Source organism: Sus scrofa, chromosome 13, assembly GCF_000003025.6.
Source record: "Sus scrofa isolate TJ Tabasco breed Duroc chromosome 13, Sscrofa11.1, whole genome shotgun sequence".
Taxonomy (NCBI): Eukaryota; Metazoa; Chordata; class Mammalia; order Artiodactyla; family Suidae; genus Sus; species Sus scrofa.
In genome coordinates, this window is record NC_010455.5 from 207928034 (window position 1) to 207955765 (window position 27732).

General features: G+C 63.0%; 1 protein-coding gene across 9 annotated transcripts in view; it reads left to right on the forward strand.

The window, feature by feature from the left end:
• The window catches only part of COL18A1 (collagen type XVIII alpha 1 chain), a 76248-nt gene that overhangs the window by 20199 nt on the left and 28317 nt on the right, over positions 1-27732 (forward strand). For 3 of the 9 annotated variants that reach the window (XM_021071536.1, XM_021071537.1, XM_021071538.1), the window contains exon 3: positions 22623-23167. In XM_021071536.1, the coding sequence (XP_020927195.1) occupies positions 22623-23167 (545 nt within the window). Of the gene's footprint in view, positions 1-12872; positions 14415-22622; positions 23168-27732 lie in introns of those variants that run through there. The other 6 variants (XM_021071529.1, XM_021071530.1, XM_021071533.1 and 3 more) reach the window with 4 other exon arrangements.

The following is a 27732-nucleotide window of genomic DNA, read 5'->3' on the forward strand; positions in this document are numbered from 1 at the left end:
GCCGCTGTGGGCCGAGGACTGTCGCCTCCCCCCTCCCAGGTTTGGGCCGGTCCAGCTGCCCGGGTTCTGGAGGAAGTGTGCATCACACGCACACTCACTGTCACGCACTCACTGCCACACACGCACACATCCCTGGGCCTTGCCCCCTGTGGGGCGGGTGGGGCTGGTTTGGGGGCAGCTCTTCCCAGGAAGAGCCGGACGGAGGCCCCGTGCCCTCCGCCTTCCGCTGGCCCTGTCACCACTGAGCCTGGCCGTGCGCCTGGTGCCTCAGCAGTGGGCCTCTGGATGCAGCGGTTTGCTCGCCGACTGGCCTGGGCAGGTTTGTCCCTGCAGCTGGAACAAAATGACTCAGACGCCCCTGGTTGGGGTCAGGGCACTGAGCATAGAAAGGACAGTGCCTGCGTGGAGACACTCTGTCACTGGGCCCCACGTTACGTTTGCGCTGTGTGCTATGAAGAATTGGCCATGACGGCTCAGGGAAGCGGCCCGGCTTGCCTCGGAGAAGCAGGGGCCTAAAGGCCCCACGTTAAGGAAAATCCAAACGTCGGGCTGTCGTTGGAAGGCTGGTGGGTCACAGTGTGTGCGGGGTGGGGGCTCAAAGGACCCTCGGCCGAGAGCGAGGAGGGGGGTCCGTCGCAGGGGCGTGAAGAGCAGGCGCAGGAAGAAAGTGCGAAGAAGAAGCCGGAGGGGGTCTGACCGCAAGGGCGCCTGCAGGCCGCACCCCCGAAGGGGGAAGAAGAGGCCGGGCGGGGGAGGGACCCCCAGGCCAGGAGACGCAGGTGCCGGCGCTCGAAGGTGAGGGTCCCCGCCTCGGAGCAGGCAGGGCACGCAGAGCTGACGCTGGTCCTGCGGCTGCTGAGACAAAGGACCCCGCAGTCAGGGCCTTAAAACCACGCAGATTACTCAGCGCTCTGTGGGTCGGGGTCCGACGTGGGCTGGGCCAGAGCCAGCTGCGGGCCAGCCGACCCCTCCGGAGGCTCCTGCCTTTTCCGGCTCCTCGGGGCGCCCGCGTCCTTGGCGGTCTCGGCCACTCCATCGTCAGGGCCGCTGAGACGGTTCAGTCTTTCTCCTGGTGCTTCTCTTCGGTGGTGGCTCCTCTGCCTCCCTCGTCCCAGCTAAGCGGGCCTGTCCGGATAATCCAGGGTAATCTCTGTGTTTTAAGAGCAGCTGATGAGCAGCCTTGATCCGTGGGCAGCCCTAGCTCCCCCTTGCCCGTCCTGTGCCGTGTTCACAGGCCCCGGCGAGCAGCACGTGCGCGTCTCGGGGCTGTGAGTCTGCCTGCAGCCCCCGCGGAGGGAACACCGTGGACGGGCCGTGCCCGGGGCACGTGGGGCACGTGGGGCCCATGTCCCCCTTGGAAGGGCCCTGCCCTCTGTTACCTGAATCCCGGGAGCTTGGCTCTTTGACCCGGTGACCCCACTTTGGGGAAGCCCTTCGTGTCGGGGCATCTGTCCAGCGGCATTGAAGCAACCAGACCAGACGAGAGGGACTAGCCGGCGCCTGGGCCGCCCGGCGCGCAGCCGAGCCGGCTGGAGCTGTGTTCAGTGACCGAGGGCCAGCGGGGCTGGTGCCTCTGCTTCCTGGGCCCGTGCATCAGAGGACCTGCTGCCTGCCTGCCTTCAAGGGATCCTGCAAGGCGGACCCAGCGGGCCTCCCATCCCCAGGTCTGTGGCTCCCCCTGGTGGCCGGTGCTCACATGACAGCCCCACGCGGGCGACCTGGGCTTGCTGGTCGACCTCTGGATGGTGCAGGGGCAGGGGTCTGCTCTGCGGGGGTTTACCCACCCAGAGCCTGACGTTTGAAGGGCACTTGATACCAACGAGGCTGTGAGGGCCTTGTAGGCTCCGGCCACAGGTTCAGCCAGAGGGAAAGCTGGAGCTGGTGGACTGAAGTGTCTGGACCTGTTCCTTCCACCCCGTGTCTCCGGTGGCCCTGGAAGGACAGGAAGCAGGGCCTGCAGTGGGCTGGGGACAGGGTGTGTCTGAGGGGAGATTGCGGCCCAAACCTGCGGTCAGTCTCATGACTGTCCCAGTACCAGCTACCATCCGAGTGGCGTTCCCTGGGCTCTGGGGTGGTGGGGGCTCAGTGCCCTGTCCAAGCCTGTGCCCTGGGGTGGGGTGGGGTTAGCAAAGCCTCTGGAAGCCTCCGGGGGTCGGGGCTGTGACATCCCCCGGGAGCAGCCAGGACTTGCCGTGGTTTTATTTCACACCCAGCTGCCTGGAGGAGTTGCCTGAGAGTGTTTCCAAATCCTGAGGCTGGACCTACCCAGGCCCCGGAGACCAGAACCTGGGCGGGGAGCGGCCGCCAAGCCCCAGGGCGTTGGAGGCGGGTGGGGGCTGGGCGGGGAAGGGTCAGTGCCCGGCTGCGGTGGGCGACCTCGCCTCCCACACGGACCCCCGGGCCCCTGCCCCCTCCTTCCGAGGAGCCCGCCTCCTGGTCGCTGTTCTGAGGGCCAGATCCACCCAGACCTTCGCCCCGGTCTCCGTCAGAAGCTGAGCTTTGTCGTTTTCCAGCCCTTGACTGGCGGGGTGGGGGGACCCTCGAATGCCCCCAGTCCCTCCTCACCCTCCTCCTGACTTCTCACCTGGAGCAACCCAGCTCCATTTTTCTTGGGGGGGGGGCGTCCGCAGAAGGTGGCTGTCCCCCCCGCAGGTCCTGGGCAGAGCCCCCTCCGTGCACCTGACAGGGGCACAGGCATCCCCCTCTTGGGGCAAGGGTGGCTGGGGGTGAAGTTCAGGCAGCCCCCAGACCCACGCTGAGAAGGGCCGCACCCCCTTCGGTGGGGGCCGGTCTTCCTTTGAGGAGAGAACCAAGTTCCCAGCACTTCACTCCATCCTTTTAAGGAAACAGGCCATTTTCTCCTGGGAAAAGCCCCCCCCCGGGGGGGGCAGGTGCTGGGATCTGGGCCACACACCTTGAGCTTGCTCTCCCTTTGAAGCCGAAGGCAGGAGGCAGAAGTGGGGGGGGTGGGCCCCTGTCACTTTTTATTAAACTGCTGCCGCTGGGGTCTTCCCGGGTGCGTGTGGGTCCTGCTGCTTCTCTCGCCTTCCCAGGGCCCAGGACCTGGTGTGGGACCTGGGGTGTCAGCACCTAGGAGGTGCTGGACCTGTGACCCTAACCAGCCTGGCCGTGGACGGGCCCAGCAGGCGGCCGCCTCCCCGCCCCTCCCCGTGGGAAGCGGGCTGCCCCAGCCTCCTCCAGCCTTCCTCGCAAATCCGGTTAATGAGCAGCCGGCCAGGCCCTTAAAAACGCATGGGCCGCTCACTGCTTTGAAGGTCTCGCGTCTTCTCCGCCTGCCCCGCGGCCCCGGCCCTCGGGACCCCCCAGCCGTCCTCCCTGGGGGTTCTTGCAGGCCCAGCAGGTCACGGGGGCAGCTGGCCTGAGCCTGGGGGAGGGCTGTGGGGATGGGTCCACGTGGGAGGTCCCTTCCCTCCTGTCCCCACAGAGTAGAGCAGTGAGGTGACGCTCGGGCACAGCGTCCCCAGCCACGCGGTGGACACCAATCGCCTGCTCACGTCCTGGGTCAAGAGCCCCGTTGGCAATGCCGGCCCCTCGTGTCCCATCTCGTGCGTCACACATGTGACGCGCTAACTGCAGCCCCCGGAGGACGCTGCGCCTGGCTGACCCCAAGGCTCCTTGTGAGGGGCCTGCTCCCCCGCCGGCCGGTGGGGCTGCCTGTCCCCCTCCTGGGTGGCCGAGCAGCTGTCTGGAGAGACCTTGGCATCCGCCTGCAGGAGCCACCCCCCTGCTGCTTTGAGCGCCTTCCGAGAGGCTCCTTCCTTTCGTCCCCCGTCCTGGTCTGTGCGCTCGGCCGCGTGTCCCCGGCTCTTCCGCTGGTCCAGCTCCCTTGTCCCCACCCTGCGGGGGGCTGGGTGCACGGCAGGGGCTCAGCGCTGTTTGCTGACCGATGGAGGGCGGCGTCTGCAGTGAGTGCAAGTAACGCACAGCGACGGGGTCACACGCTGGGCCCCGAGCCGCAGCGGCCCTGCTCCCCGAACCCGCTGGGGGCTGGCCCGCCCTGTCCCCTGGGCTCCTGATGGGATGGTGGGGGTCGTGAGGTTGACATCCCCCAAGACAGGTGTGGGAGTCCAGGGTGAGCGTTCAGCGAGGGTCAGCTGGGACCCCGGAGGTGACCTCCGGCAGCTCCGTGGACAGCCGGGCGCCAGGCCAGGGAGGCCCCAAGTGGGCACAGACTGAGCGGGAGCAGAGCTGTGAGCCCTGGTTTGTGGAAGAGGCTTGGAAAGCATCACGAGCAGCAAAGATGCCCGGTGTGCGTATCCCTGGCTGCTGTTTATTTACTTATTTTTATCAAAGTATAGTTGATTTATAACGTATTTTTATTTATTTACTTATTTTTATCAAAGTATAGTTGATTTATAACGTTTCTTCAATTTCCATTGAACAGCAAAGTGACCCAGTCGCACGTATACGTACACTTCTTTTCATACTGACTCTGTCATGTTACAGCCGAGAGACTGGGCATCGTGCCCTGTGCCGTCCAGCGGGACCCCATTGCTCATCCGTTCCAAATGCAACCGTTTGCGTCTACTAACCCCAAACTCCCCGTCCAACCTGCCCCCCACCCCGCTGGGCTTTTTAACAAATAGCACATACTCCCTTAGAAATGAGTAAAATTGCATAGGAATTTATAAAGGAAAGAAATATTTTCATTGAATATATTAAAAACCTCAGTCTCACAAAGCATCAAATAAATGCATATAAAGTAGCATTTAGGATTGTGTGGTTTGAAAAATATGGCAGTTTCCCTTTGTTCTTTTTTAAACAGCTTTATGGAACTATGATCTCCACGCCGTAAACTCCCTGACTTAAACTACACTATTCGGTGGTTTAGCACAGGGGACAGCCGTCACTGCAGTCAGTTCTGGAACATTTCTTTCACTTCGAGAAGAAGCCTTGAAGGGAGTTCCCGTTGGGGCTCAGTGGGCTAAGAACCTGACTAGTATCCGCGAGGATGTGCGTTCCATCCCTGGCCTCGCTCAGTAGGTTAAGTATCCAACATCGCCTCAAGCTGTAGCATAGGTCTCAGATGCAGCTCAGACCTCCCGTCGCTGTAGCTGTGGCGTAGGCTCCCTAGCTGGGAAATTCCATATCCCGAAGGTACAACCGTAAAAAGGGAAAAAAAGGCTTTAATTTGGCCGTTTGCAGCCACATGAATGGACTTGGAGGGCACTGTGCTTTCGAGAAGGAAGTCTGGCAGAGAAAGGCAAACACTATGTATCTCTTACATGTGGAATCTAGAAACTGCAAGGAAGCAGTGAATGTAGCAAAAAAGATACAGATTATATGGGGAGAACAAATTAGCGGTTCCCGTGGGGAGAGGGCAGGGGGCGGGGCAGTCTCGGATGGGGGCATGGGAGGTACCCACTGCCACGTGTGAAATAAGCCGCAGGACATGCTGTGCCGCCCAGGAATGGTGCCAGTGGTTTATAACAACCCTAAGTGGAGGATAAGCTTTACAAACTGGGTCCCTATATTGTACACCTTCGACTGATCTAATGTTGCACATCAGCTGTGCTTCCATAAAAAAGAAACCTTTTCGCTATAACCCCCAGCCCTAACCAACCACTCATCCACTGTCTATAGAGTTCCCTGTTCCGTGTATTTCGTGGAAATGGAATCATAATACATGACCTTCGGTATGTGGTATCTTTCACTTAACACAACGTGTTCTGTTCGAGCTTTGCCGATGCTGTAGTGTGTATCAGGACGTCACTCCTTTTCATGGCCAAGTAATATTCCCCCAGATGCATGGGCCACCTTGTGTGTCTGTCTGTTCAGCAGCCAAGGAACAGGTGCCTCGTTCGACCTCTTGGCTGAAGTGAGTAGTGCACAGGTTTTTGTGTGGACGTGAGTTTTCATCTCTTGGGATAGATCTGGAGTGGAATTTCTGGGACATAGGTGACTCATTTGAGGAGCTGCCAGATTTGTGCAAGGTGTTGGCCCCGTCTCACCCTCCCGCCAGCAGAGGTGAGTGCTGCGCATCCTGGGTCTCGCCATCCCTTGTAATCGCCTTTTAGACTGGAGCCGTCCTAGTGGGTGTGAGGGTACCTCCTCGTCGTTTCCGTTTGCGTTCTCCTGGCCACCGACGGCACGACAGCAGCTAGTCATGTGCTTAGTTATTGGCCATCTGTGTGTCTTCATTAGATAAATGTCTATTCAGATTATTTGCTTTTAAAAAAAAGAAAAACTGGGAGTTCCCGTTGTGGTGCAGTGGAAACAAATCCCACGAGGAACCATGAGGTTGCGGGTTCAGTCCCCGGCCTTGCTCAGTGGGTTGAGGCGCTGCCGCGAGCTGCGGTGTAGGTCGCAGGCGCGGCTCGGATCCCGTGTTGCTGTGGCTCTGGCCAGCAGCTGTAGCTCCCATTGGACCCCTAGCCTGGGAACCTCCATATGCCGAGAGTAAGGCCCTAAAAAGACAAAAGAAAAAAAAAACCAAAAAAGCAAAAATGGGATTGTCTTTTTATTGTTGGATCATAGGCGCTGTTTATATATTCTCGATACAAACCTGTTGTCGGGTGTATGACAGGCAAACAACTTCTTCCATCCTGCGGGGCCATCTTTCACTGTCTCGTTCCATCGGGAGCAAGACAAGGGCGGCCCCTCGCCCGCCCCTCTTCACCACTGTTCCATGTTCACAAACGGCTTTGGGGCTGGAGGCTCTTCCTCCCGCTGGGTGGCAGCACCCTCCCTGCCCTGCCCTGCCCAGCAGCGGGTCACGGCCCCCGGAGCCCTGGGGACTGAGCTCAGGGAAGTGCACTGGGAATCCACACGGGGTCTCTGCTCTGCCGCCCCGGGAGGAAACCAGTCACTGACACCCGGGTTGGCTGGGGGAGGGCCTGGCAGCCTGGTGGTTAAAAATTAGCTGATGCCACGCAGTCTGTGGCTCTGAGGCCAGGCGGTCCTCAGGTGACCAACCAGCAAGAGGGGAGGTGCTCAAGGGCCTTGAGCTGAAGCCCTGGCTGCCCGGTGTCCCCTGCACAGCCACCCCAGGGCAGTAGGGGCCAGAAGGGGAGGCTGGGAGGGGGCCTGGCAAAGTGCCCAGCCAGTGCAGTGACCTGGCCGGCGGTCTACCTAGGGCTCAAGGTCAGCCCTTCAAGAGCTGTGGCCTTGCAGTTCCTGTTGTGGCTCAGTGGTAACAAACCCAGCTAATACCCATGAGGACACAGGTTCAATCCCTGGCCTCGCTCAGTGGGTTAAGGATCCGGAGTTGCCATGAGCCATGATGTAGGTTGTCGATATGGCTCGGATCTGGTGTTGCCGTGGCTGTGGTGGAGGCCGGCAGCTCCGCTCTGATTCGACCCCTAGCCTGGGAACTTCCATGTGCCAGGGTGCGGCCCTAAAAAGACCCAAAAAAAAAAAAAAAAAAAAAAAAGCTGTGGCCTTTATCATTGTGGCTCCAAAAAGTCACCACGAAATGCAGGGATGGGGCAGGATGTTGAGCCACTTTGGACAATTACCAACTAAATGAACCGCAGAAAGAGGTCCAGTCGTGTTCCGTCTGGAGGGGCTGGAAGCGTGTCCGGGACGTACGGTCCGTGCTGGACAGGCTGCCGCCCTCGGGAGTTGTCCCCGAGCAGGGTGCTGGGGCCATGGTTTCCCGGCTCTGCTCCCTGGACCCCTGTGAGGACTGGCCGGTGGACAGGGACATGTGCTGGGACTGGCCCGTCGAGGCCATGTCTTGAGCAGCCTCTAGTATTGGCCCGAGGAAGGAGCAGGAGCAAGCCCCAGGGTGGCCAGAGGGGTCTCTGCAGGACGCTGCCAGCCTGGGGAGCGTCGGGGGTCAGGGAGGGCGGGCTGCGTGGGGGCAGCAGGGCTGGCGGCTGCCTCGGCGTCTCCCTCCCCGCGTCCTGCCGCCTGCGAGCCACGCATGGGCCGCCCCGGGCCGGCCACCCGAGGGCTCCAGAGGGCCATCGTGGGCCCGGTCGTCGGCCAGGCCGCAGTCCCGGACGGCTCACCTCCCGCTGCTGGGATCTGCTTGGCTCGCGTGCGGGGGTTTTGTGCTTTTTCGCAAATGAAAATAAAAGAGCACATGATTCAGGCATCCAAACCAGACAGCCAACAAGACAGAACAAACCCTGGCGAGGAGCGAGGCGAGCGGGAGGCAGACCCTTCAGGAGGTTCTGGGTGCTGGGTCCTCTCGGAGGGGGGTGGCTGGCCCCTCGGCACACAGTGCTCAGAGAGGGAGCGATCCTGAGCCAGAGAGACGCACCCCGAGAGGACAGCGCGGGTGTCCCCGCGAGGCTGAGGCCGCCGTCCGCTCCGGGCCACGTCCGTCCCAGCCAGAGGGAGCCGACTGCGCGGGCAGGGCCTTTGGGGCGCCGTTCAAACGAGGGCACGTGGGCGGAGGGCTGTGCTCGGCAGCCGCCGTGTGCGAGTCCTGACACCCGGCCCCGGCCCTGGCCCGGCGGGACTCCCCTGCTGGCCCGGGGCCGCCCCGCGTCCAGGCACCCTGAGGTGACCGTCCCCACAGGAGCGGGGGGACACATAAGCACAGACCCAAGGCGCGTGCACACGTACATACACAGACATACACACCAAGCACACGGAGACGCGCAGACACTCGCCATAAACGCACACGCAGCCTGGAGAGCTTTGGGGGTGAGTTACCAGGGGTGATGTGCCCCTGCTTTGGGCCACGGGCCGCAGCATGTCATGGATGGAGGAGAGAAGGGGGCCTTTCAGGAAGGCGGGGGTGAGGGGGGGAAGGGCATCGGGGACCTGCCCAAAGCCTGGCTAGGGGTCACCCGGCACCTACAAGACACCTGCAAATTCTTGCTGGGCCATTCCCAAGACATTCCTAGGATCCGTGAGAGAGGAAGCCACCTGTCCCCGGGCCACCTGTGTGTCCACCCAGGTCCAGAGGTCTCTTCTGGGGTTGAAAGGACCCTCCTGTGGTCCGTCACATCCAGGAGCCTTGACTGAAATCCGGTGTCCTCCAGGCCGGGTGTCGTCATCAGAGACGGTTTGGGGGGTGGCGGGGGAGGAGGAGCCCACGGACGCCGCATAGCTCGCCTTCACTCACGAAACAGCAGCTGAAATCTGAGGGCAGGTGGACACCAGGTTCGTAAGGAACAGGAGCTGCCAGGCCACCGAGGAGTGGACACCATCACCCGGGCTGGATGCAAGCCGGGGCCGGTGAGCCCTGCCTGGGAGCCGCGGGGAAGCAAGCAAGCACGGGCCGGGGTCCTGAGGCTGCGTGAAAGCTTGCGCGGTGACCACAGCAGAACCTGTGCCGTCGGGGCCTTTTGGTCACTGATCTGGTGAACTCCTAGCCAGCAGAATTCCTGAATCCCTGCCATTCCTGAGCTGGGTGCTGGCACCCAAGGGCACCTGCACGTGCAGGACTCGCCGTAGTCCCTGGAGGGGCAGCGTGCACTATCTCCCTCCCTGGCGCCTGATTACGGTCCGTGGACTCTCCAGGTGGCCGCCCTGGGGCTGAGATCCAAGCCTGCTCTTCTCAGGTGCACCTCGAGCTTCCCAGAGGCGTCCCGTGTGGACACTGGGCTGCTGCCCGCTTCTGAGTTTGAGCGCAGCTGGCTGGTGGCAAGCATGGCGAGCCCACGTGTGGCTCTGTGGTCAGCAGGGCCACTCCTTGGGAGGGACGCGCCCTCAGGCTCCTCCAGGGCCAGGGAGGTGCTGGGACTCCTGGAACTGTCATGGCCAAACTCGACTGGAAGGCCCAGGACAGAGCATGCGGGGGCGTGTGGGTGGATGGATGGATGAGGGAGTGACCGAATGGCCAAGGAACTGCTGTGGGCTTGGGGGCTGGGGCGGACCTGTCGGGGCCGCCCGACGCCGGGGGTGGAGGGGCCCCGGCTAGTTCCTCAGCAAGGATGCTGAGCCGGGCTGGGGGCTCGCCTGGCCTGGGGAACAAAGCGCTTTCAGAACCATGGCCCCTCGCCCAGCGTTACTGTGTTTCAGAGATTTCGTAGCGTGTCCCTCGAAGGTCCTTCACCCTCCCCCACCCCCGTGGGCAGCTCAGGAAGCTGATCCCACCTCGAGACAGCACAGACCCCGGGGCAACCAGCAGCTACAGGACCCTCCACGCGGCAGACGGAAGCTCTGTCCAGGGCTCCGAGGCTCAGACCCCGTGTGTCTCCAAGGAGATGGGGGAAGCAGGCCCGCACTGCAGGCCTTCTGAGTGCTGCAGTGTCTGTGTGAGCATGCGCACAGGCGCACATGTGATTGCATGCGTGTGCATGTGTGTGCGTGAGCGTATAGATGTGCATGGTGCATGTGCACGTGTGTATGTGTGTTTTAATGTGTGTGCACATGCGCACGTCGATTTGCATGCTGTGGTGCATGTGTACTCTACGTGTGCACGTGTGCGTGTTTGCATGTGTGTGCATGTGTGTTTGCGTGTTGTGCATTGCACTGTGTGTCTACATGTGTGTATGTGTGAGAAGGTTTGCATTGTGCATGCGTGTTCATGTGTGTTTGTCTTACGTGGTGCATGTGTTTTCGTGTGTGCACGTATGTTTGCATGTTGTGCGTGTGCACATGTGTATTGTGTTTACATGTGTATGTACATTTGCATATGTTTCCATGCATGCTTGCATGTGTGTGTGGTGCATGTGAACATGTGTGCAGGGAGCCTCAGGGACCAGCACCTCGACAGGTTGCTTCCTGCTAGGAGCTGCCTTCCTGGCAGAGCTGTGCTGGCATTTTCCAGAGAAGGTTGATCTGTGGTGTTCTGGGATGCTGGGAAGTGACCTTGGCCTCCAGAATGTGGGGGGGGGGCGCCAGGAGGGGGAGGCAGGGGGCTGCCTGATGGATTGTGGTGTGGGCACCCAGGGTGCTGGGGCCATTACCGCTTCCTGGAGAATGTGGCCCCTTGCAGGCCCCAGCTGCCACGCCTTTGTGCTCCCTGGTGTCCTGGGAAGGGTGAGTGCCCGAGGAGTGGAGGGAGCCAGCTGGTGAGTGGCCCTGGAGTTGCCGAGTGCCTGGGGCCATGGGGCGGACAAGGGAGCCCCCCCACTTGGGTAGATGGCCCAGTGTCCCTCTCCAGTACGTGCTGGGAGAAGGGGAAGGGCCTTTGGAATTTCTATCCTGAGATTTTCCCCAGACTTTAGGCATATAATCCCATTAGCGGCCGTGAACCGCGAGAGACTGTTCTGGGGCATTTCTAAGAATTCCGGATGTGAGGGCAGGAAGGCCCCGCAGAGACCCGGATGCTGACGTGCGGGTCCCCACCTTCTGAGAGGTGACGCAGTGTCCACCTGTCCTGAATGGGGGTTCTGATCCCGAGCACCAGGCCCTGCCTGTGGACAGGGCTCCCGGGTGGCAGCCAGGCCACAGCCTGGAGAGGACCCGGGCAGGAGGGCCGACGGGCGTGCGGGCGCCGTGGGGTCCAGTGTGGAGCCTGGTGGGCAAACGCGGCTGGGTGTGTGTGTGGCTGGGGTCATGTGGGCCCACGCGAGGCGCGAACACTCTGACCTGGAGCCGGACCTTTGGTTCCCTCACTGCAAGCCCTGCCGCCACGCGGCGTGTGGCCCGCGGTGCAGGCAGGCGCCGGGCCCTGGCCTGGCGGTGTGGGTGCGCCGCTGGGTGGTCAGGATGGGAGAGAGCTGGGGGTGCATCCTGCCGGGGGTCCTCGTGAAGGTGGGAAGCCCACCCCCTCCACCCTCCTGCTGTCGGGGCCGGGGCTCCTGGAGCAGCTCAGAGGGCGGGTGCTGTCTGGGGGGTGGCAGCCGTAACCCAAGCTAGGGCCCCACAGGCTGTGAGTCCCAAGCAGGCCTGCTCCTGGTGACCGGGACTTGCTCCCCACGCCCCATTGCGGGCTCTGGCAGGACTCCGGGCCACACGGCAGCATCCGGCCGAGTCTCGGGCAGAGGACCCCCAGAGCAAGATACCCAGAAAGGTGCCCGAGTGATGGGAGCAGCACTGGGCTCAGGGAGGGCACGCTCACCCAGCCCCCACCCGACCCAGGGGCTGCCCTGAGCTGTGGGGGCGGCGGGGAGGGCAGCTGTCTCTCTGTCTGTCTGGAACCGCCAGTCCGCTGATGCCCCCTTGCTGTGCTCTGTTCCTTTAGAGCAATTCTCAGGGGTTAAGCAGAAGCCTTGCAGGCCTCAGACCTGGTCCCAGCTGGGTTAGCCCGGGAGCGGTTCCAGCCCTTGGGGACAGAGGGCAGTGCATCTGAGCAGCTCGAGGTTGAAAGAAGAGGCCTTGGCCTCTGGCCGGATGGACGAGGACTAGCGGGTGTCTGTGGCAGGGTAGGGGCCTGGGCGGGGCTGGGGAGTGTGCGACTCTGAGCAAGTGGGAGCTAGTGGCCCTGGGACTGGACACTGGGGACAGACACTGGCCACCTCAGGGCAGCAGCTGCAGCAGGAGGGGCTCTAGCAAGTCCTGTGGTTTCCAAGCTCCAGCTTTGCCCCAGAGCCATGGCCCGAGGCCAGGCTCCCGGGCTGTTCTCCGTCGGATTGGCCCTGAGCGCAGAGGGCAATGGCCAAGTGGGCCTGGGGACTGCGCCTGGCATCCCGAGGAGCCCAGCCTCCATTCCCAGCCCCACCCAGGGAGGACGCCCCCCGGGGCTGTGCCAGGCCCTCTCCCTTGGGTCCATGCCCTGCAGGGAGCAGGGCGAGGATGGGGGTCCTTCCCGAAGCCCCCAAGTACCCAGGAGCCCCTGCCCCACCTCCAAGGGGACCAGTTGGGACTCTGGCCCAAAGCCCCCGTGCGCACCCCCGTGCAGGGACTCAGCGGCAGCCTGGGAGGGCCCCGGCCTCCCCCAGCCCCCAGCCCCCAGCGGAGGGAGCTGGGAATTCTGCTCTGTCCGTGCCCTTTGGCCTCGGATGGGGGGCAGGGGCAGGTCTGCTGCTGCTTTAAGGAGGTGGGAGCTGTCACCTTGGGGAGAGGCTCCGGTCTGTTTCCTTCACGAGCCAAAAGGTAGAAGGAGGGGCCTCCTGGATGCATGAATGGGGAGCTGGCTGCAGGCCCGGGGGCAGGAGGCGGGAGCGGACGGGCCCCACCTCCGGACGGCAGAGGCCGCCCGCTGCTCCCTGGTGCACACAGCGCGATGGCTCCCGACCCCAGCGGCCGGCCTGGCCACCTCGGCCTGCTGCTGCTGCTCGCCTGCTGCCTCGCGGCCACCTGGGCCGACCCCTTTCCCTGGCTGTGGTTCTCTGAGGCCACCATGCCCAAGGCCACGCCGGCATCTGTGCCCCAGGCCACGCCGGCCCCCGTGCCCCCGGGCAGCTCACCTGAGCAGCGCCCAGAGACACCACCGCGCACGTGGACCCCTGGGATGGCGCCACCGACGCGGGGGAAGCCCCGGCCAGCCCTGAGCCTCGTCTGGAGAGGCTGGAGGGGGGCCAGGGCCAGGGCCCCGCTCTCCCCACGGCCCCCCCGGGAGCCGGGACCCCAAGGAGGAGAACATCGCGGGTGTGGGAGCCAAGATCCTGAACGTGGCTCTGGGCATCCAGCGCTTCATCCGGCTGTGGGACGACACCACGCACCCCGAGAGCTCCGCCGGCGGGGGGACGCCAGCCCTCCGACCCCCACAGACCCCCTCACCACCCCCGGGCCGTCCAGCACCCTCTGGGAGAGTGGAACCACGCTCTGGCTGAGCAGTGGGGCCCCGAGCTCGCCAGACACCCAGAGGACGGAGGCCGGCACCCAGCCGCTGCCCACCCAGCCGCCGCCCTCCCCAGGCGGGCCCCTGGCGCCGTTCAGGGCACCCTCGGTACCACCACCAGCCCCAGGTAGAGCTTCTCTGTCCCCCGCACCAGGTGGGGCTCCTCCCTGGGGAAGCCAGCTGTCTCCCGGGTGGTCCCAGGAGCTGGACGGCAAAGGACTCTTGCCCGTGGCAGCCAGGCCAGGCCAGCAGCACCGACACCCTGACGTCCGCAGGCCACCTCTGCTTCCCTTGGTGACGGGCTCTCCTGGCGCGCACGGCCCTTCGGCTCTCTCCTCTGGCGCCCCTGCCACGCTGTCCTACGTCGCATTGGCAGCTCTAATTGGGGACGGTGGTGCTTGGCTTCCCCACGTGGCTAATTCTTCGGGGCCTGGTCTCGCTCATACCTCCGCACAGCTCGGGGCCACCGGCCGCTGCCTGCCTCTGCCGCCCTCCCTGGCGATCTGCAGCCGCCTGGGCATCGGGCGTGTCTGGCTGCCCAACCACCTGCACCACGGGAGCGGCGAGGAGGTGCAGGCCGCGGCCCGGGCCTGGGGGGCGCTCCTCCAGACCCGCTGCCACCGCTTCCTCGCCTGGTTCTTCTGCCTGCTGCTCGCCCCGCCCTGTGGCCTGGGCCCTGCCGCCCCACCGCCCTGCCGCCAGTTCTGCGAGACCCTGGAGGACGCATGCTGGAGCCACCTGGACGGGGGCGGGCTGCCGGTCCCCTGCGCCTCGCTCCCGGCACGGGAGGACGGGCACTGCGTGTTCATTGGGCCGGCTGCAGGTAACCCACCGGCCGGCCGCCTGCCTTTCCTCTTGGCCCAGCCTGGCCCGGCCGGCCGGGAGGACCTGCACAGAGGCCCCAGCCGGGCCCTGAGCTGTGCCCTCGGGAGGCAGAGGGCGTGCGCCGTCTCCTTTGCAGGAGGGAGGCTGGGGACTGGAGAGGCTGAGAGGGTCCGTGTGTGACCCCGCCCCCGGCTCCGAGACCACCTGTCACGCCCCATCACGGGGGTGGGGGGGGCCTGAGGCCCCGAACAGTGACAGGACTTCCCGAGCGAGCGGACTTACACTGAATTCTAGCCACCGCCTCGGCCACGGTGCTGCAGTGTCTGAGGTCCTTTCTGCCCAGCCCGCAGGGAGCTGCTGGGGTGCAGGACTTGCTGCCCTGAGGTGGCAAGGTCCTGACCATCACGCAGTCGGCGAGTCTGGGCAGTGTGGGACCGCCCAGCCCGTCTGGAGCTCAAGCCTCTGTGCCCGCATCGCCGTGTGGCTGACAGGGAGTAGGAGGGCTGCACAACCTCTGAGGCCCCCCAGCTCCTTCTGCATCCCCAGTGGGCTGGCCCTGAGCTGCGCCCACTGCCTGTTGGCATTCGCTGGCCTGCCACCCACCCCCTCCCCGTCCCGCTGTGCATGCCCTACTCCCGTGGTACTGAGGGGAGCAGCCGTGACTCTCCTCCTGACCCCCAAAGTCACTGGGCTTTGAAGCTGGGCCAATGGGGGTGGGGTGGCTCCCCTGGACCCCAAGAGGGGGTGTCACCCAGCTGAGCTCCTGAGGGGGGGTGTGTGGGTGAATCCCTGCCTGGGGTGCAGTGAGGGGGTGGCTGCAGTGCCCAGGCAAGTGCCCGTGGCAGGGGTGCCCACCCCACCAAGGAAGCAAACCTAGGGTTGCCATGGAGGGGGAGGCGGGGCCGTGGCCTCTGCGGACAGACCGGGATGCCGCGCCAGGGTGGGGATGGCTGCGCCCGCCTGAGCAGGGTGGCCCTTGCCCAGTGCTCGACACAGTGGGTGTGGATCTCACCCAGAGGCTGGGGCTGCAGTGAGGTGCGTGTTCCCACACCCCACGCAAGTTGGTGCTAAACACCCGAAAACAGGCCTGCCCGGCCCCCTCCAGGCTCTGCACAGCGTGCCCACCCGCCACCGCTGGCTGGGCCTCCTCGCCCCGGCCGCCTCGAGCGCGTGGGGCAGGGGCAGCCGCAGGGAAGTGTCGTGCCGGGAGGGTCCCCCGCGGAGGAGCACCAGGCCGTCCCGGCACGGTCCGCCTCCTCTCCCTCCTCCTCACCCCTCCTGCCCGCCCAGGCCTTGGACACACACGCCCTGCCGCTGGACCCCAGGCAGCTCGCCTCTGGGAGGAGGCGCAGCCACGGCTGGGCACGGGGCTGGGGGCGGGCGCAGGAGGGCTCTCCTGCCCGCAAGGCCCAGGCTGGGCCGCGTGGGCTGTGGAATTTCCCTGACCACAGCTGGCCTGGTCAGCGGAGTGGCCTGGAGGGGACAGCTCACTGGACATCTGCACACATTGGCAGGGCCCCAGCCTGTGAGGGAGGCTGTGTTCCCAGCAGAAGTCCAGGGATTCTTGTGTCATCTGGCTCAGATGTTTGTCACAGCGGGGACCCCGCTGGGTGTGGCCTGGCTGGGGAAGGTCCCACAGGCCCAGGGCTTCTCTGGCCTCTGGGGGGGACCTCAGGGGGGAACCACCCACCGCTGGCACCTTGTGCTGCACTGGACACGCCCTCCCACCATGTGCTGAGGCAGGTGCAGGTGGCCGCAGGGTGGGGGGCGAGTTGGGGTGCAGCTGTCTCCGGCTAGTGAAGTTCCTGGGGTGGGGGTGGGGCATCTTCTTGGAGGAGGGGTCGCTTCCTTCCTAGAACTGCCTGCAGAGGCTCCCCCCACCCCGTGGCACTACTGCTTCCATCCCCCCTCTCAGAGTGTCCTGCAGCGTGTGACGGACCCGGGGCAGAGTCGGGCCCACTCCCCTCACGGTAGGCTGGGGGGGGGGGCGTGCGGACAGGCCCCCTGGTCCTGGCACAGCAGCCTGCGGCCTCAGCCCCATCCCCCCCATTCCCAGTGCTCCCCCCATCTGCTTCCTTCCGCCCCCACCCAGGCAGGGGAGGAGGGGCTGGGGCTGGCACGCGGCTGGGGGGACATACGGCCATGGAGAGGTGGCCCAGAGGGAGACCTGTGCCGTGCCCGGTAGGGAGAGGGCAGGGCAGCCGCCCAGGCCCCGCCAGCTCCCTCTGTGTCCCTGTCGGGCTGGGCCCCCAGCTGGGCAGGCCTGGCCACCCCCCGTCCCTGCAGGTGTGTCCCCAGGCCGCGGTGCTGTGGGGAGCAGCGCACTGCTGGGGATCCAGTGCAGGGTCTCTTGCCCCAGAGGAACAGGGAGTGAGAGCCAGCGCACGTCCCGTCCTTGGGTGGGCCGACGGGGCCGTTCACCTGAGAGTGGGGAGGGAGCTGGGGTCAGAGGGACCGGGGTGAGGTCACGGGCAGAGGTTCTGCAGACAGAGGCCTCGGACCTGAGGAGAGATTGTGCAGAGTGGCCAGTGCTCTGATGCAACCTGCACACCTGCAGGGGTGGCCCTGGGGCTGCCTGCACCTGCCACTCTCAGCCCCTGAGGGCCACTCTGCTGTCATCTCATCCTCCCTGCTTCTCCCCTGGGTTAACCGTTCCTCCAGAGTGCACACACACTCAGCGAGGACCCGGCCGCTTGGGAGCTCCCCGGCCCCTCGCTGTGGATCTGCAAAGATGTGCAGGGGTGTCCTGCGGCCACTGGGACAGATAACCACAAACTCGGGGCCTCAAGTCAACACAAATGTATTACCTTTGGAGCCAGATTCCAAAATCAGCTTTTCTAGGCCCAAAACAAGGTATATGAAGGGCTGTGAGGCTCCTGGGGCTCTAGGGGAGACTCTGCATCTCCCTTCCCAGCTTCTGGAGGCTCCTGCCTTCCCAGCCTCTGAGGCTTCTCCCTTCCCAGCCTCTGGAGGCTCCTGCCTTCCCAGCTTCTGGAGGCTTCTGCATTCCTTGGCCCTGCCTCCTGGCCTCCTGGAGCTGCCATGTCTGGCTGGCTCTCTGACCGGGAGAGGTTCTGTGCCTGGGGTGGGCTACACTGGCTGGCCTCCTCCCCCCTGCGAGGGTCCCTTTGCAGAGTAACGGGACCCTCAGGTCCCACATGCTGGGGGACAGACCTCTGTGGGGCCTGTGGTTTTGCCGCGGTTGCGCGTCGGGCGTGCACCTGTGCGCCCGCGTGTGCGTTTCCCTGCCACCCTTACTGTGCGGACGGGGACCTCGCTGTGTACCCGGAAGCTCCTCTCCTCCTGCACAGTGTCGGCAACCGTGCCTGCTCCCTGCCCGGTCCCTTCAGCCTGCGTTAACCACTGATGCCCGCTGCCCCCGTGGGAGGGCACCGCTTCCTTCAGAGGCTCCCGGGAGGCCCGTGGGTACTTCCTCTCCTCGCTCGTCAGAAACGCTCCCCGCGCCTGTGACTGGGTCCGGGTGGACACGCGCACGCAGATTTGCACGTTGTAATTGGGTCGAGGTGTCCGCGGGGTGGGGTGGCCTCTCCAGGTACTGGGATGCTCCCCAGGCCCGAGAGGTCTGTTCTCAGCCTTTTCTCCGTGCGTCGAGGCCGGGGTCCTGTCCTGACGGGGCGGTGGCCTCAGGTGACAAAGGGCCGGGGATGGATTAGACACCCCATCGGTTTCCCACTGAGGTGCTTTCGTTCCGTCGTCACGGAACCATGGCGGGGGGAGGCCAGGGCCGCTGTCGAGGACGAGGACCCCCCTCCGCAGGCATGGGGTGCAGGGGGGGCCTGCACACCCCGTCTAGTGGCCCGTCCAAATTACCATCCCCTTTGTCCCACTTAGTGGCTTTCATCTTCCGTTTTATCTCATGATAGTGTTGTAATGTTTGCTTATTTTTTTTTTATCATGTGCCAGATTTTTTTTAAAGGGTTATTTTTTAGGGCAGTTTCGGGTTCACAGCGGACTCGGGGGAAGGTACAGAGAGTTCCTGTGTCCCCCCGCCTCCCCACTGCCGCGGCTCCGCAGACGGTCCTCCGTGGTGATGACGAGCCTGCGTCGACTCGTCACAGTCACCCCGACCCAAAGCCCAGGGCTCGCCGTCGGGGTTGCCCAGTCTGGGGATCCGATGACTCGTACCCACGTGTAGTGGGGCCTCGTCACTGCCCCGCAAGTCCTCTGGGCTCCCCCTGCTCATCCCTCCCCACCCCGGTTCCCGGCAAACGCGGGTCCCTCCGCCGTCCCCACAGTTGGGCCTTTTCCAGAGGGTCCGACAGCTGGACTCAGACAGTCTGGAGTCGGTTCGCCCGGCTTCCTTCCCCGGGAGCGCGCGGCCCGGGCTCCCCCGGGCTGCTCGGGACCTGATCGCGCGGTTCTCTTTCGCGCCGACTCGCGTCCCTGTCGGGAGGGACCAGGGTTGGTCCTCCTGAGGGACATCTCGTGGCGTCCAGGCTTTGGCAGCTGTGAGTAAGGTGGCTGTTAGACGTGCAGCTTTTCGTAGGAACACAGTTTCCAGCCCTCGATAACCCCGTGGAACCTGGCCGCTGGGTTCCCCGGGAAGAGCAGGGGGCGTTTCGTGAGAAGCCACCAGACCGTCTCCCAGAGCGGCGGCGGCGCGGCTCCGGGGCCCAGCCGTGGCAGAGGTCCCGCCGCCCCGGCGCTCGTCCTCGTCACCGTCGGGCTGCGGGCCGTGCTGAGCCGTGCAGCGGGCTCTGCCGTCGTTGTCATCATTTGTCTTCTCCTGGGCCGATTTGCCGTCTGTCTTCTTCTCTGGGGAGTTTTGTCCATATTTTCATCTCATTGTCGGGTTTCAGGTGTGGCTTGTGTGTTTGGGTCACGGTCCTTCATCGGATTCGTGCTCGGCACATTTTTCTCCCAATCTGTGGCTCGTCTTCTCATTCTCTTAACAGTGCCTTCTGGGGAACAGAAGTTTCCATGTCGGGGAGTCCAGCTTCGGTTCCCTCAAGGATCGTGCCTGTGGTGCTGTATCTCAAAAGTCATTCCCAAACCCAGGGCCATGAGTGGCTTCCCCACGTTGTCTTTGGGGAGGTTTGCAGTTTCCCAGGCTACGTGTAGGCCTGGGATCCACTGTGAGTGAGTTTTGTTAAGGGCATGAGGTCCGTGTTGAGAGTCTTCTTCTTCCTTTTTTTTTTTTTTGCATGTAGCGTCCGGTTGTTCCAGCACCATTTGTTGGAGAGTCTGTTTCCCCCGTTGCAGTGCCTTTGCTTCTTAACTAAAGATGGGTTAACTACACTCGCGTGGGTCCGTTTCTGGGCTCTCTCTTCTGTTCTGCTGGTCGGTTTATCCGCTCTGTCTCCACACCGCCTTGTTCACCGTAGCCTCACGCCGGGCCTTGAAGGCGGGTGGTGTCGAAGTCCGACGTCGTTCTTCTCCTTCGGGACCGAGGCAGCCGGCGGGGCTTTTCCTGCGGTAGCAAAGTGCTGGCGTTTCTGCTGGGATTGCGTTGACTCAGCACGTCAAGTGGGAAGAGCCGGCATTTTGACAGCATCGAATCTCCTAGTTACGAACATGGAGCCCCCTCGCGTTTATTTATTCTCTGATTTCTTTTGTCGGAACAGTGTCGTTTTGCTCATGTAGGGCCTGTCCAGGGGTCGCGTTTGTGCCTGGGGTGAATGTGAGTAAGTACTTCTTCTCTGGGGGGGCTGCTGATGTGAGCGGTTTGTATTTTGAACTTCAAGTTCGACTCACTCATGGCTGGTACAGAGGAAAGTGATGGACTTTCTACACCCTTGCCAGCCTTGCTCGTTCCGAGAGGGGTTTTGGACGATTGTTTGGGCTCTTCTTCAGTTCTCTTTCCGACTGGCCACCTGCAAATGGACACTTTCACTTCTTCCTCCTCGATCCACGTGCTTTCATCTCCAGTTCTCGTGTCACGGGGGTCGCCAGACTGTCCCGCGCGGGGTTGGAAAGGAGGGGGGGGAGTGGTCTTTGCCGTGTACCTCGTTTTGGTGGAAAAGCTTCCAGTTTCTCACCACGAAGCACGATGTTGGCTGTGGCTTGCGATGGTCTCATCAAGGGAGGAGTCTGACCTCTGCTCCTGGTGGACAGAGAGTGTTTGTCGTAACGGGATTTTACGCAAGGCCTTTTCTGCATCTAAGGCCACGAGCGTGTGGCTTTTCGTCTTTACCCGGTTGAAGTGGCGGATTTGCGTTCATCAACTTTCGACGTCGAGCCAGCCTGAGGCACCTGGGCTACGTCTCAGTTGGTCGTGTCAGGATCCACCCCACTTGTTCATGGCTGCCTGTTTGCTGAAAGGCAACCTGTCTTCTACCAGGCAAGTCCCCTGCTTCCTTGATTGCAGGGGAGGGTGGCCGACCGGAGGGGCCAGGGCTGGCCATGGTGCCACCCATCGTGTTCCCAGGAAGGTGCCCTCTGAGCGCCCAGAGCTCGGCCTGGGCATCGCTGTTGGAGAGGAGCTGGTTTCCTTCCCGAGTTGGCTGGGCCAGCACCTCGGGCCAGCGCGGCCAGCGCAGCAGCTGCCAGATCTGCAGAAAGGTGTGGCCCACGTCCCACCCCAGCTGCCTGTAATTGGAGCCTGGATCTGTGATCTCAGGGTCCTGGCATTCGGAGGCTTCTCCCAATGGGACGCAGGAAGAATTTCATGCAGAGGAAACAGGAAACTTTGGGAAGGAGCTCTTGTGTCTCTCGGTTCCCGGGCCTGTCCCTCGTGTGTGTCTCTCTTTCTAGGCCCCTGAGACATCCCCTGCTACAAGCTGTTGTCTTCAAGCCCAGGACACCAGCTGCTGCTGCATCTTGCATTCTTCATTAATTTGGAAACGTCTAGCTGCCTGGAGGGAAGGGTGCTGCTGGGGCACATCCATGCTTAACTTTGGGGACAGTGGGGTGGGGACACCAGGGCCACTGGCACCCAGGCCGGTGAGAGTCTTCTTTCCTAATCTCAGGGGACACGTGGGCCCCGGGCGTGGCTGATGCTAAGGGACCTGGACGGTGCTGTCTTGCTGGACAGCGGAGTCTGTCTTTGAGCAGGAAGTGATTCCTGGCCTCCCAGAGCCCAGGGACCTTGTGAAGGTCCCCCTGCTCCTGTGAGGGGCCATCTGCCCTGGGCAGGCGCTGAGGCCACTTCCACGGATGCTGCTGTCCCCACCTCTCATCGCAAAGGGTTTTACCTGCAGGACACAGAGAGGCTGAGGGGAGCCCGGCGGGCCGGCGGAGCTGCTCACAAGGCGGGAGGGCCCCCCCGCAGGTGCCCGAAGCCCCGTCCTCGTGCCAGTGGCTGTCTCTTCTCTTTTCATCGATTGTCCTCAGGGCCCTTTGAACAACAGAGCTTGTCTTGGGAAGTTGGGCTTCAGCGTTTCTTCCCTCTGCTCCGTTCTAGTGGTCCTGGGTCAGCCCGACCCTGTGCTCAAGGACCGGATCCCAGGCGTCCGCCACACGGGACACGCACTGACGCAGTCACGCTGTCACCCTCACACACATCCACACACACACCTGCAGGCTCACCGGGCCTTCTCAGGACACCCCCGCCAGCAGCCGCCTCCCGGAGGGGCGTCTGCCCCAGGGCCTCCCTCTGGGGGCCGTGCCCCCAGATAGTGGTGGGAGAGAAGACGCCCCGGTGGGCCGTTTCTGGGCCAGACCACGGCCCAGATCCCCGCCCTGCCTGGCAACGCGTGTGTCCCGGAGGTTGCTGGGACCGGCCCGTCCCTGGGTTGGCGCTTACCCCCTCCTGTGTCCAGCAGTGACCACGCCCCCTGGACAGAGGTGGGCCCCACCCTGAGCCCCCAGCCCCGGACACCCTCATCTTGGTCCCAGAAGTCAGCAACCCAGGCTTCTGGTGGCCCTACCTGTCCAGGCCACCCCCTGTGTCCAGCCTCTCTCTTTGTCGTCACGTTGTGATGTTTGAAGGGCTGGAGGTGGTGACCAGTGTCAGGTGCGTTGCCTCGGAGTCCAAGTGCAGGAGCGGGGACGGGCTCGAGCCCCCGGCACCTGGCACTGGGAACCTTGTGCTGACAGGGCACGTGGTCACCGAGCTGGCCGTGCCCTTGCCCCTCCCACCATGCTGGTTCGCACCCCACGTGGAGCAGTGTGCACCTGGATGGACAGGTGGCTGCCGTGTCCCTGCTGGCGCGGGAGAGCAGGGTGGGCCCCGGTGCCAGGGTGGCCAGTGCCTCGGTTTCCCCTCGGTGGTGCGTGACCTCACTCCTGTCTTTTCTCTCCACAGAGGGCGAGGCCGTCGAGGTTGGGCTCCAGCAGATGCTCGGGGAGCCCCTGCCGCGGCAGGTGGCCCTGGTGCACGACCCTGACGTGGGGCCCGCCTACGAGTTCGACGGGATCAGCGGTGTTGGCCAGGCGGCCCTGAGCCTCGTGCCCCGCACGTTCTTCCACGACTTCTCGCTGCTCATGCGCGTGCGGCCGGCCTCAGCCGGCGCAGGCGTGCTGTTCGCGGTCACGGACGCGGCGCAGGCGGTGGTCTTGGTGGGCGTGAAGCTGGCGGCGGCGCGCGGGGGGCAGCAGCAGGTGCAGCTGCTGTACACGGAGCCCGGCGCCACCCGCACACGCACGGCCGCCAGCTTCACACTGCCCGCGCTCCACGGTCGCTGGACGCACCTGGCGCTTAGCGTGGACGGCGCGCACGTCGCGCTCTTCGTGGACTGTGAGGAGGTCCAGCTGGAGCCCCTGTCGCGCTCCCTGCGCGCCCTGCAGCTGGAGCCCGACGCCCGCCTCTTCGTGGCTCAGGCCGGCCGAGCGGACCCTGACAAGTTCCAGGTAATTGCGAGGGCCATGCCCGCGGCAGGGGACGACGGCACGCCCACCTGCTGCGGCAGCGGGACAGGAAAACCCCACGTGGGCTGGCCGTTTGCCCGCCTCGGGTCAGGTGCCAGGGTCCTCGCTCCCCGCTCCCATGGGTCACGTGCTCCCAGCACCTCTGGGACCACCCGCCTCACCGGGTGCCCACCCGTGCCCGTGCGTGTGTGTCTGGTGTGTGCTGTGCCCCATGGTGACCTCCCCGTGGTGAGCAGGGCCCGTGCCCAGGCCCAGCTGCACAGAGAAAATGAAGGACTCGGAAACAGCAGCAGAGCCCCGAGTGTGGGCCTTTCCGGGGGCAGCTGCACCCCGTGGGGCGGGGCCGGGGGGCTCGCCAGCGTGAATCGTGCTGGTGGTGGTTTTCCCAGACTGCACACTGGCCCCGTGGCCGGTGAGCCCCAGGGCAGGCCTCCGCTTCAGAGCCGCACGGGCAGCGCTGACCCGGGCGTGGCTGCCTCCCCTCTGCCCCCAGGAAGCCCCTCCCCCCAGGGCTGGCCCTGGTCTGCATTTTAGGGGAGCAGATCCCAGATCCTAGCAGGGTCTTCCTCCCGAGCCCTTGGCCCCACGCTTCTTGGAACCTTTAGCTGGAACCTTGCCTCCTGGAAACAGCGCGTGGGCACCCTCAGCAGCGCTGTCCCCTGGGGTCACAAGTCCCCGAATTCTACCATTGCCGCCACTCTGCGGCGGGCACGCCCCTGCGCCGCGGTCCAGACAGGGGTCCCTGTGTGTGCTCCGGGGTTGTGTCCTCAGGGGACAGAAGGTTAATTATTGCCCAGACAAAGGCTGCTTTTTTGGTTAAAGTTGTTCTAAGTCCTGGTGACTCGGTCCCGAAAGCTGACCTTTCACCTCTGGCGGGAACTTTCACCCGCGGGGTCTGGGAGGCCGGCAGGACGTTGACACCACACTGGGCCCCTTTGTGTTTTCATTTTGATCCTCGAACATGATTAACTGGTGAGAAGTCAGAGAGTGTCCTGCTGTTGGGGAGGGTCTGTGGCTCCCGCCTTGGGTGTGAGGTTTCCCCCCAGGGTCTCTGTCGCTTTAACGTTTCGACACAAAAGTTGCTCGAGTGCCCATGGGGACGGGGGTCTTGTCCCACCGCTCTCACAGAGGTCACCCTCCTCCTGCAGCCGGGCGGCCCGGGTGCCTCCTCCTGGGGCCTTGCCGGCCTGGGGTCGTCCATGCAGCTCTGACTCGCAGTTGGCAGACAGGGTCCGGGTGTTTCCATCTGATGTCTTGGTTGGTAGTGAAGACGGATGCTGTTCATTTAATACTTAACGTGTTTACTGGCGCTTGGTGTTTCTTCCTTTGTGACTTGGCTGCTGAAAGTCCTTTGCATTTGTGTTTTAATGGATTCAATGTTTTCTTACTGGTTTATATGAGCGCTTTATATATGAAAGCCACTGATTGTTTGTGTTATATGCTGCAGATTTGCTCTCTCAGTTTTTCATTTGCCTTTTTACCTTTTCTTTTTCTCTTTTTTTCAAATCATTGGGCTATCTAAAGTGTTTATGTGGTTAAATCCGGCCTGGCGCAGACACCCAGAAAAATCTTTAAGGCTTAGAGACAGAAGCAGAGGATGTAAGGTCCTTCTATCTGGCTCTGGCTGGGGCCCGGCTCCCCCTGGGCGGGTGCTCCCTCCTCTCACTGATGTCGCTTGTGCCACTTCCAGCCGGGTCCAGTTCCAGGAATCTCTCTGTGGGTGTTTGATCAGCCTCTGGCCAGACGAGAGGCAAAGAATGTCGGGTGGCGTAGAACTGATCAGCTTAGGACAGGGTTTGCCAGCCTTTCGGAACCGAGACGCTTGAGAAGGAACCTCTCAGGTGTGTCCTTTGTAATGCGCGGTAGAGGTGAGGTGAGCGCAGGGGTTCGGGGCCCGACGAGAGGGGTGTCCCCCTCCGCTGTCTCCCCAGTGGGACGCTTAGCCCCTTGCCGACCACCCGGAGCTCAGCCTGATGCTGCTCGTGGCCAATCCCGGCAGAACCTTCGTTGTTTTCTGCTGACAGAAGTGAGGACATGCTTGGTCTTTTCGGGTTCAATCTTCTCCAGTCAATCTGGTGACAGAGATTTCTTGGGAAATCCCTGATTCCACCCAGTCGTTGCAACATTTTGCTTAAACTGTTACTTCCAGCTCCTTTTCAGTGGTTAGTGACCTTTCGCTTTCTTTTTCTTTTCTTTCTTTCTTCCTTTCTTTCTTCCTATTTCAAACGCCCTGTGGCTGCATTTTCATGACTTAATTTCTCCTTGTGGAAAGGGTCCCCTTTTCCTCATTCCTGTTTGCTTTTCTCCTTATGAAGTCACCTTCCTCTTTACCCAGGTTTCTGTGGGGGTTCAGTCATCTGTTTATTCACACCCCCTGGGACCCTCATCTGGAACCAGCCCTGGGCCAGAAGCAGAAGTGTGCTTGGAACAAGAGCCTTGGCCCAGCCTCCTGGGGGCTGCACTTTAGCTGTGCACCTCATGTTGGATATTCAGTGCTCTTGTTCTGTGACAAGGGAACCAGAGGCTATGAATTTTCCTCAGCAGGCAGCTTTATTGGCCACATTATAGAAGGAATAAGTGATTGGTCTGCTGAAGCCAAGGAGGTGCCCCAGCCACTGGGTTTGGGCAGGCTTGGCATCACAGAGTAGGCAGGAGAGTGCTGGTGTCCTCTGACCCACTCCAGTCCACCCCATGTGGCCCCCAAGTCCAGCCACATCAGACAGCTCAGGCCACCTAAGGTCACCTTCACTGGCTCCACCCAGTACCCATCTCTCCATCATTTGGAGTGACATGAACTAGTGGCATAGCCTGGTCATGGTATTCACACAATTTCCTGACTTAAAGGGATGGAGAAATAGGGAGAGAGTTGCTTGTGATAGAATTTGACGTAAATAATCAAGGAGTTGGGCTTGATGCAAGAAGTTGGTCAGAAGCCACTCAGTGCAGGAAGTGTAAGGCAGTGGGAAGGGGCAGTGTGGCCCAGCCACAGTGATCGCTGGGCTCAGTGACAAGGGACCAGGCCAACCTGGGGGTCAGCCAGCAGAGGAGGGAGGGGCTGGGTGGTGAGGAGGGGCGAGGTGGGCCCAGGAGTGCTGCAGCTGCTGCCCGTACAGCCTCGTTCAGCCCACTGCCTACAGCCAGACACAGCCCTTCCAGATGAGGCAGAAGGGTTGGGCCGGTGGCCACCCTGAGAATCCTGGGGTGCCCGGAGTCAGGGTCCCAGGGAGGCATCCCCAGCGCAGGGACCGGGGGTGCACTTCCACAGTGGGGGGCTCTGGTCATCTGCACACAACTTTAAGATGAGTCGCTCCAGCAAAGGTGACAGGACAGGTTTTAAATGGTCTGGATTTCACAACAGCTGCTTCTGAGCCTGTCTAGTGTTTGCAGTGGGTCTCATGGCCTTTGGGCTATTGACGTCCTCCCAGCTGAGCGGGGCCCCGGGAAGCTCCAGCCGGCGGGTGGGCGGGTTCCTGCTCTGCTGCTGCTTATTGTGTCCTGTGGCCTCTAGTCTCGTGGGCAGCCTTATGCCAGGTGGCGTCGGGGCCAGAGCCCCTCAGGCTTTTCTTGGTGGTGGGCCTGGCCTCACGGGACAGTGTCACTGTGGGCACAGTTGTGCCCAGATGTCCAGCACCCCACCTCCACCTGCCAGAGCCTCATGCCTCCCAGGGCCATTAGGAGTACGGCTTTCTAGAATTTTCCCATCTGGGCCTGTGCTGTCTCCGGATTCTCAATCTTGGTGACTCTCAGTCACCTGGGACCTTCAGCAGCGCTGGGTAGGCCTCTTGGTGCTGCCACTGACCTGGACCTGAGCCCAGCAGCCGACCCCTGCGTTTTCAAGCCCAGGATGGCCTGTGCGTCCCGTGGGCGGCGGGGGCTGGGATGGGGTGGGCACCCCGTGCATGCTGCCCTCGTGGAGGTGGGGCTGATGCAGAGTCTGCTCCTGGCCTGTGCCTCCCCACACGTGTGCTTGTGTGCGTGCACTCGTGGGCCCTCCACACGCCCTCCGTGGTGGGGGAGGGCTCCAGAAGGAGAGGACGCATGTCATATGGAAAGCCAGCCTCTGCCCACAGCCAAAGCCCACCTCTCGGCTGCGGCCCGTCCCTCTTCAGACCGAGTGCCAGCAGCCTCCCCCACCGCCGCCTGCAGCCGGGCCTCTGCCCCAGGAGCCACTGTACCACACGGGGGCCCAGGGACCCCACATCTGCTAGGCGGGCTGTCAGCACAGCCCTGCATCCCACCAGTGACCTCCAGCCCTGGACACTGAGCTCCCCAGGGGCCGCTGAGAAGGGCCAGCGCTGCTCCGACCTGGGGCCTCGTGGAGATGCTGCAGGTTCAAGACCCTGGAGGAGACGGTGCCATTCCGCCCAGGGGGGAAGGTGACCAGGACTTTGGGGGCGGTGAGGGTGGAACGGGACCTGAAGGACTCAGCCTTGGACACAGGCATCTATGCAGGCTCAGCTGAAATGACGGGCTAGTGGCCTGAGGGGCAGGGCCCTCCGAGGGCCTGGTCACCTCTGTAAGGACCTGCCTCCTGCAGTGCAGCCGCC